The sequence below is a fragment of the Corvus brachyrhynchos genome, unplaced genomic scaffold, assembly GCF_000691975.1.
Source record: "Corvus brachyrhynchos isolate BGI_N302 unplaced genomic scaffold, ASM69197v1 scaffold142, whole genome shotgun sequence".
Lineage (NCBI taxonomy): Eukaryota > Metazoa > Chordata > Aves > Passeriformes > Corvidae > Corvus > Corvus brachyrhynchos.
Genome location: NW_008237226.1, coordinates 1,312,218 through 1,322,238, shown reverse-complemented (window position 1 = coordinate 1,322,238; position 10,021 = coordinate 1,312,218). Strand labels below are relative to the sequence as shown.

General features: G+C 39.4%; 1 protein-coding gene across 1 annotated transcript in view; it reads right to left on the bottom strand.

Moving 5' to 3' along the window:
• The window catches only part of ITGA8 (integrin subunit alpha 8), a gene marked incomplete at its 5' end in the record, with an annotated part of 113,845 nt that extends 103,946 nt beyond the window's left edge, over positions 1-9,899 (bottom strand). The window contains one exon of the mRNA XM_017729170.1: positions 9,758-9,899. Within this exon, the coding sequence (XP_017584659.1) occupies positions 9,758-9,899 (142 nt within the window). The remainder of the gene's footprint in view (positions 1-9,757) is intronic.
• Positions 9,900-10,021: the final 122 nt, after the last annotated feature.

Genomic DNA, 10,021 nt, shown 5'->3' with positions numbered 1-10,021 from the left:
AGGAATACAAGAGATACCTGAACGTTTTCTAGGATGTTAGCTCACCACTGAATTCAGCTTATGGTAACCTCATAAATGTTGTAAACCAAATTAGAAAGAAAAATGCATCATACCTGGAGAACAAGGGTACTATATCTCTGTATTTTTTCCTAATAAACATGAGGGAAAATTGAATGAGAACGAATCTTTTAAAGTTTGAAAGTCTCTGAGGAAACATCTTCCTTCATACAAGTATTCGCTTCTGTGCTGTGCCAATTACAGAAGCTACTATTGAAGTCCATGCTTAGGGAGATGAATTTCAGGAATATTTAGCTCTTAAAAATTCAGGAAGTATAATTTAAAATTACTCTAAAAATAATAATTTTAAAAACATATTTTATTGAAGTTAGGCCTAAACTTGTGTGGATGTGAGAGACAACGTATTTGACACAGAGCATCGTAGGAGCTGCCAGCTTCTACCTAGCTGTTGGCAACACTACTTTCAATTATTTTTTCCAGTGAAGCCAGACCCTTTCAGACTTTAAAGGTTTCTTTTTTTAATGCTCCAGCAGATCTGAACATGATCAATGTCCACAGATGGGATCTTGATAGAAACAAAGCTTTTGAAGCTTGAAAATCAGCCACGGCCAGCTTACAGCAGCCAATGCTAGCCTGGCTCTGAGGATACTTGTGACCAGTATTCTAACTTAAAAGGAGCTTACATTTTCAATCAAAACAATATACTTGTCTACTGGCAAAGCATACCAACATTTGAAAAGAAGTTAAATTTTAAAACTTGGACAACCATTTGCAGGATTTATAAAACCACAGCTGAATTTACCAGTAAATCTGCAAGAACTGTACACACACACACACAGAATCCCACCCCATTTAGTGGCATATGGCATAGTAGGAATACTTCATCATGTGGCATGGGATTTTCATTATAAAATAATTTGAAAAATATTACAGACACGCAAATTAACAAATAGTTTTTTCCCCAGATAAATCTCTTTTGATATAAATTTTCTGATCACTTTTGTTCAGCATCCTTGCTAGACCTATGGAGTCATATTCCCAGTTTCTGAGGTTGTGCCTTAAAATACAGTTTAGTCTTTTGGATGTGACAACTGATCAGTATTTCAGAATGCTATAAAACAGCTACTGCTTCCCATGTAACTTTGGCAAAATAAAGCTCCATACGCAACTAACTTGTCTGAATAGACACAAGGTGTCATTACTGTACCCTGCTGCAATTGTCCACTTCTGAGCGAGTCATCCACTTACATCTGAGCACATGATCTAAGCCTGTTCTTCTCTTCCTAAAGCAAAACTCTGAGAAGGTCAGAAGAATCATGGCCTAAAGGTACCTTTTTTTAACTAACTGTAGATAGCCATGGATGACCATCTTAGATTAGACTCAGATAAAAGCTATTAATTTACCCAGATAAATTCCAATTCAATTAAAAAAAAAAAAATCTGTATGTTCCTCAAAACAGCATTATCTATGCATTTCAAAAAGTAGCATGCCTGTATCCTGATAACACCATTATATGACAGGGAAATATCTCTCTTTGTGCTATTTATGGGCATCTGAGGCCCACAGGCTAAGTCTATACTTCCCCCCAGCCATATTTTTGTGAGATAGCAAGAGTACAAGGCAGCAGCTGGCCTGGGCACACAACGCCTGAGCCTGTCCACAGAGAGGTTCAAGGAGTGCCTGAGTACCAGCTGGATTGCTTCAGAGCCAGCCCAGGAGCTGTTCCAGATGGTCAACAGTCTGGATGACTCGCAAACTTGGCTTGAGATGCAGCTCCGGAGTCACTCATAATTGTACTGCCTAAGACTGTATTGCAGACTAAGGCCCAGACAATCAGGAGTATGCAAAGAACAGAGATTTATAAATATAAATTTAGGTATGAGGACATCCTTAAATTGCATTTCAGCAAACCCAAAGCACCTCATTTTCTACTGCAGGAGTCATGACTCCTGTACATGTACTGCCCCACAATCCATCTTCAGAAGCAGCTCTGGAGATACAGAAATATGGTTATTAAAACTATCATTCCTTCACCCAGTTTTTCAGTTGAGGTGCCTAGGGGCTACCAAAGGCAAAAAAAAGCCCCTTACATTGCCAAAACAGCAGCTGGACAAGTAGAAAAATTTGAGTTCGGACAGCAAAAAGCAAAGCTATGTTCAGAGCAATAGTGCAGATTCCCTTGTAGGAATTAAAGCCTGAATCTAGAGCAAGTGCAAATCCATCATTTACACATTAGGATAAATTTGGTGCTTTCTATGGGAACTGGTCTCCTCTGAGTCACTGTCAGCACATTATAAATAGTTTAACAGGCACGAATAAAACATTTCCCTTACCAGTATTTCTTTTTTGTATTAATCAATACCTGCATAAGAGATGTATGGGCAAACACTGGTAGCAACTTACTGTGATTCTTTCAGCTCTTGGAAACTGCAAGTAAAAAATGCGTCATCTTTTATAATTTGAAAATATTCAAATGAACAAAAGTAAATCAAGGTGGTGATCACTCAAAGGTTGGACTCCATTATCTTAGAGGTCGTTCCCAATCTAAGTGATTCTGTGATTCCGTGAAAATACTGTAATCAAACTTAACACAGGAAAACAATGCTTCTAATCAAAGTAAAATGTCTGTCTATGTAATACACCTGCAGCTCTTTCAGATAAGTTTTCACCATTCTGGAATTTTGAAAAGTATTATGTCTAAATGCTCTGTGTGTATTTCCCTGTATGTACTGGATGAACACAGATGTCCATTAACCAGGCATCTGCAGCAGGTTCTGTTACACTCAGATCTGTGCCTACATCCATGATGGGAAATCCCTTTCAAATACCAGTTTTGATATATCTGTGTATGTATGTACCTATGCATATTTTTCATCATATAAAAAATATAGGTGGAATAAAATGCAATACATGGATTTCATATATTTGTACATCATTATATATACACAGAGTAGAGGTGAATAATCACCTAAATCTATCCATATTTGTATAAAATGTGAATACAAACACATAAAACAAACAAATATTTCCATAAATTTATTCAGGTAAAGGAAAGTGAATATCCCTGACATGGAGACAACACTTGGAATGTTATGTACAGTTTTGAGACATCAGTACTTGAAGGTGTTTGGCCCAAAGAAGAGAAAAAACAAATATCTATTTGTGCTTCATACGCTGTTCAATAGGTAGAAAGAAGAGAGTACCAAACTCCCATTTGAGATATGCAGCAAAAGGAAAAGGGGCAACAAGACGCAAGTTGCAGCAACGGAATTTCTGAATAAATCTTAAGAGATTCCCCAGAGAGACTATGGATCTCCAGTCTGGGGTGAAGCTGGCTACAAAAGGCCCCGGGCAACCGCAGTTAACTTTGAAATCAGCTCCGCTGCATCATTAGTGTTCTGGCTTACAGAAGGGAAGAGGGAGAGGAAGGGTTTGTACTGGCATACTTGCTCCCATATTCTAGAAGTGAGGGAAACGAGGCAATCCTGACAATCCTACCACCCTATCACTACCCTAAGAGGCCAATGATACCACCCATTACAAAACAAAGGTAACTCAGTAACTTTCACAGGGTCATTGATATTAGACCCTCACCAGAGAGACAGAATTCAAATGCAAAGTTAAACACTAGGTATGAACTAAGCCAAACAATTGCTTTTAATTAAAGCTGGGGGAAAAAAGGGACTTCGTAGTGTTGAGAAACAGTAAAGATATGCAAAATGCTGTCACGATGAGAAGAGCTGCTTCTATATTTAGATTTATCTGGTTCTGCAACCATCTATTTTATTTCTGTTTTTTACTGCAACTTAGCTGCTATTCATATGAGTCATTTTAATTTAATAGATCATATCTAGAGAGCTTTATTTGGACTTTCATTCCATGATTAAAAAAAAAACCAAACTGAAATCATCAAACTCAGTAGGATTTTTTCCCTAAATAAAATCTGATCAAAAACAAATTAAGCCCTCAGGGCTTGAACCAACATAGCTAAGAGTACTTTTTCCTTTCTTTAGATAAGGCTGAGACTTACAAAAGAAACTCATGAGGGTCTATTATAAATCAGAATGCTACAAGTGAATCATGACGTTCCAGATAAGGTCTTACTGGCATAGTGGACTAAAAAGTGTCCACATTTAAAAGTACAACAAAGTTCTCTCTCAGCAATTTATCTTGAGATGCAAATTCTGTTTTATAACAGGATTCTAAGTTTTCCCCAGAATCTTACTATCTCAACAGCTAATGATTTTTTCATGTAACTAAAGCTCTTGAGTCCCACAATACATCTTTTCCTTATAGAGTACCTGGGTTCTGTTACAATCAGCTCAACTTCTGGCCAGATTAGCTCATGTTTTTTATCAACTGCGCGCTTGGTCAGAACTGATTTACATTCCCCTTCCCTGCTCCTCTTCAGAGGCTGTTCAGATTTTTTCCAGCTAGTTTAGAAAAATATAACCTATTTTAGTAAAACTGGTAAAGTTAACTGATAGCAAAGAAAACACCCCAGTGTGTTCTGGAAACTTAAGGGAAGTGGTATCTAAAATTCTGCCTTCAGAACCTAATTTAAAATATAAGAACTTGATGCAGTCTATCAAGTATTACAACTAAAAGTGACCTTTATAATAAGTTTCCAAAATCCAAACTATCAACTTTTTACCAGATTTCAAATGCAACAGTGCACTTTAGGGGGTATTTAAGTCTGCTTCTGGCTGCAAGATGCTTTGAACGATTCAGAAGTTTCCTAGTTCATCAAGAGAGGAGAAAGTTTTCTTGATATTGCTCTCCTGCTACCTCTCCTGGCAGCTGAATGAAAGAGCACACAGCTGAAACAAGGACCTGGTAACTCTACCTCAGTGTTAAGGCAGAAATAGTCATTGTAAACCCATTTCATACAGAAGAAACTGAAGTTAGCTTTGTGTAGGTAAGAAGGAAAGACAGACCACAAGCCTTTAATATGATGCCAATGCTTGTTTCCCCTGTCCTCTCATTGAGTTTCAGAGTATCACAGCCTTACACTGCAATGCAACCAGACAACTTCACAAAGTACGGAAACAAGGGAGAAGAGTCACTGCCCTTCAATCTATATTTCCTGGAGTAAGGGGATACTAAAAGCCTTTCCATTATACTTTATCTCAGTTCCATGCTGCAGTGGAGCAGGTCAAAGCACCCATTGTGCTTTCAAGGGCAGTGCTTTGAGCTTCTTCCCAGAGCCTTGACCCTGGCACACAGATTTAGGGAGCTTTAAAGAAATGCAAACATGGGACTGCAGAGTCAGTGCTGTATCAACGGCAGGAAACACAGAGAGCCCCTGCTAAAGCCCCTTCTTGGCTGCAGGCCATTTCACTGGCCAACCCATATGGGAACATCCAGTTACATGACTTGCTCATGGATGGGTCAGCTCTAATCCTACATGACAAAATTTCACCCTCCTTCCCTCCTTTGCCTCTCTGTTGCTTGTCAGGAATGCTTTTTCATCACTAGGATTAATTATTGATGGAAGTAAATAATCTCATTGCTTTGGAAACCTCTGGGTTAGCTACTATGAAGAACAGAGATAGGTGGCCTGAGAAATTAGTAACCATCTGGGACAACTACCTCTAGAGCAATTTCAGTTGGGTGATGTGGCTTTTAGGAATGGGCTTCAGATACTCCTGCACCTCTACTAACTCCAGTTAAGCCATCTTCTCAGCAGGGTAGTGTAGTCCACATACAGTTCCACAATGATACAGGTTATGCAGCTGCTCACAGCACTCAGACCATCTTGAGCATCCTAACACATGCACAGTGCCACAGAGATGATTTCAGCAGATGTCCTGGTTTTGAGTATCACTGCTAGTAGTAGGCAGCTCAGTCTGTGTTTGACAGGTTGAACATGGCACTCAGAAGTAGTCATGCAGTTTTTAAAGGTTTTTTGTATCATTCATTGGGAATACAGCATCTACTCCCTCACCTGATCTTAGTCTCTGAGGAAAAATTAAAAGAGTAAGGGGGCTTCATAAACCAGACTTTTCTTTTGTCATTTAAAGCTTACATGATCCAAAACCCAAAGTTTAATACTGAGTGCCACAGTCTGTGTGGTAACAGGGAGGTTAGCTGCACCTTGCCAGTGACTGTGGGTGCATCCCCTGCAGTGTCATATCCCTGATCCACTGGGGAACACTGCAGTTGTCTCCTACCAGTGTCAGGATGTCAGATTCAGTTAGGCCTGGCACTCGTGTTCTTCCTTCGGGATTCTATGGCTCAGGATATAGAATGACTTTTTTTTAAGTAACACTTCCGTTACTTTAAAAATAAAAATATATTTCTCACATAACTAATTAAATAAGCAAATCCCTTCAACCAAAGAGCCTTTACAGAACCAAAAACCATTCTATCTCAGCACTGAACATCATAAAATTAACCTAAGCAAGACTAAGTTTTTAACTAAGGTGTCTGTCACTTACTTGGTTCCCTCATATCCACACCATGATATTTGAAAACATTCAGAATCTTGACTAAAGCCATAACAGAATGCTAGTCAGTGTCCACACTATTCTCATTTAGTAGGACCAAGATAGTAACAGTGTTAATACAAATAACATGAAAGCCTTTGCAAACAAATAACCTCTCTTGAAATTAGGTGTGCTATTCTTGTGGAAAGAGAGAAATAATCTGTGCAGTTACATATGAATCTTACCAATTAGATGTCCACTTAAGTTACTTGTTTGTGGCAGTAAAACTCCAAGTATCATCCAAGTATACTCACTGTATGTTCTCTCCTCAAGGGCAAAACATAACTTGCACTGAATGCAACATACCTGAGCTTCATCTGTGCATTCAGTCCTCAGAAACAGAAGACATGAGCCCTCCTGCTCATATGTAATTTAAGCCACTGTCTTGCAACCTCTTAGATTTGTTAATCTCTTGAATTTTTATGTAATAGTGAAAATTTTAGTTTCTGTGACCTGAAGCAATTTCACATATTGAACTTCGGATATAGTATATATGAATCTGCTTTACTTTAACAATTCATTAGAATTTAGAAGTCCTCCCCACTGACCTTCTGAGGCTGAAAAATGCAGATTTAGAAAATTCTTTATCTACTTGTTGGTTCACACTGCCTTTTAAGTGTTACATTATACTCTCCCTTTCTTTTCAGTTCCACTCAGTTTTTACTTCTGAACTTAATTAAGAATGCTACAAATTATTCAGTAGTTTTGTTTCTTTTATTGTGCTTTGCTTAGCTAATGGAAATGAAAGAGATATTATTTAGTTAGAACTAAGAAGAAAGTATTGAAAAATGGAAGCTTTGTATAAAAATGCATCAAAATGAAATCTTTCAGCTCTGAAGCAGCCTCTGTAGTTCTTCTGTTTTGTTTCAGAAAACATTTCCAAAGCTCTACAAGACTTTTAAAGATCTCCTATGAGGCATGAAGCATTAATCTTTAAAATTAAAGCTGCTACAACTGAACTTTTAGTCTTCTAACAACTTTTGAGTGTTTCTGTTTTGGAAGAAAGAATAATCTTGTGGTTAAGGCACTGGAAGAAGAAGAAAAACTCCCAAGTCAGTTACCAGTATCATCATCAACTTCCTGTATGATCTTCGACAACCTGGACTGACTTTTTTCTCTTTATCAGAATAAATATTAAAAGTGGGAATATCAATATTTCTGAGTGATGTTGTAGGAGAAGATATAATGAGTACAAAATGTCTGTACAAGAAAGAGCCATGAATTGAAAACACTCCATGTATTTACTAAGGACTAAGTCCTAGTAGGCATAAAATAGCTAAAGGCTTCAAAAGAAACTGTGTGACAGACTATTTGAAATAGCTTCACCTAGGATAGAGCTCATGTGTACTACTCTGCTTGGCGGAAGAGTGGAAAAGAAGGAAAACTCGATCCTGTAAATAGTGAGTTTGGGAGAGAAAAAAATGACATGAAATATACATCCACACATCAGCAAAAGGAGTCACCTAAAGCTTATTGGGGATGGCCTTTCTGTTGCTGGCAATGAAGAATGAAGGGGTTGGTACAAGCCATGCAAACCTTCCTGGGGTCCTTGTCTACAGGACATTGCTGAATTGTGCCAAATGACACCTTTACTGCCCTTGGGACTGGAATAAGAGAGCCAGGGACAACACTGCAAAACCTGTCTATGCTGCCATCCCTCCCACAAGACATCTCTGCCTACACAATGGTTGCTCTCTGGCTGGACTTCAGCTGTCTACAAGTCAGGATTCTACCTATGGACACAACCATCTCAGCAAGACTGAATGAACCGCCCTCTGGAGATTCCAAGCTGAATAGTTGTGTGATACAGTCCAAAGCCTTACTGATATTCTTCAGTTTGTTTGTGCCTTTATTCAAAACATAGTTTTCTGCAAAAGGACATCTCTGCAAAGAGTATGGAACTGTCCCATGTTTCCCATAGGAAAGTCAGATGTCCTTCTAGTTTCATCACTAGACTTTCATTAATTTTTCAAAACTCCCCTTCAAAAACGTGCTGGAATTTTCATTTGGTCTGTAAGTTTTATATTCAAACTTGAAATTATTTTGTATAGCTAATACGTTCCACTTTTGTTACACGAACTATCTAACTATAAGATGGGAAATACATGAATATTTCCTCTATTTCCTCATTTTATTTTAAATATGTACACTCAGGACATATCACAATTAAAATAATGTGCGCATACTGTCTATGTACATTTCCATTTCCATACATAACCAGATGCTGTACATAGCTTTACCTGCCCAAGTAACCATATACACGCACCTGAACTATCACTCACTCTGGGAAGAATGCTCAGCATCATGGGACAGTCATCCTGTTCAGTGCTCCTAGACACTAACACAGTAATAGGATGTGGGTTGTGGGAGTTGGGAGGAGTAAAGAACTGCTGTGTTTATTTGCTACAGTTAAGTGAGCTCTTATAATTTAACTTGTGCTTTCAGAAAAAAAAATTGTGTTCCCATTTCAATAAACCACAAATATTAAGATTAAATATAACCTAAAGAATAACTTTTGCTTAATGGTCAAACTGTCAAAGTCTGCCTAAATAAAGGAATCAGTTTTGAAGACTCTGCAAACACTAGGTTTAAATTATTTTCAAGACCTATAAAGAGACAACAGAAAGCATAAACAGCTTGAATTGTTTAAAACGTGTGTTCCCTCTAATTAAATAAGAAACATCTGTCATGGGATTTTGGAAGTGGATATAATCTATCCACATTGTGCCTAAATCGGTTTACATCTAGCTTCACTGTTCTGAAACTCTTGCTTTCTGAATAGAATTAAATAAGTATCCCACACGAGGCACTTCATCCATCTGAACAGCCAGAAATCCCCTCGTTGAAACTAGCAGCAAAGACTAGAAATCCTGTTATTTCCAAGGTTCAGAGACATTTGAGACAAGGCTTTTGGGGCTTTGCCTTCTGAACATGCAAAAGTGTTTTCAAAAGCAGGAATCTGCAACAAATGCCCTTCATAGAAGAAGAAGGAAAAAAAAAAAAAAAAGGCAGTTATTAAGATGAACTGCTCATGCTGGAGGTCACAGTCCTGTTATTTCCCTGGGGACCATTGAACCATTCCCCGCAAGAGCACATGCATTCAGACTCCCAGGAGCGGGATTTCTCCGGCGAAGCGCAGATACTCGGATCAAAGCGACCCAAGTAAAGGGATCGCGGAAGGAGCCGAGGGGGACCCGGGCACGGCGGCGCGACACACACCGCACTGGCCGCGGGACAGCCGCGCACTTACTGGTGTTGTCGAAGGGGATCTGCCTGCACCGGGCGGCGGGCCAGGCGCAGTAATACACCGCTCCTCCTTCCACGATATCTGGCTGCGTGGTGTTGGCTTTGGGAGCTCCCACCAGGACACTGACCCTGCGAAACACACCGGGAGGGCACCGGGGCGATCAGAACAGGCGGGCGATGGGCACTGTCACGCCGCGGGCGCGATGCCGCCGTTCGCCCACCGCCTTCCCAAAGCGTTCCCCGGGCCCGGGGGCGTCCCGGCCCGCCC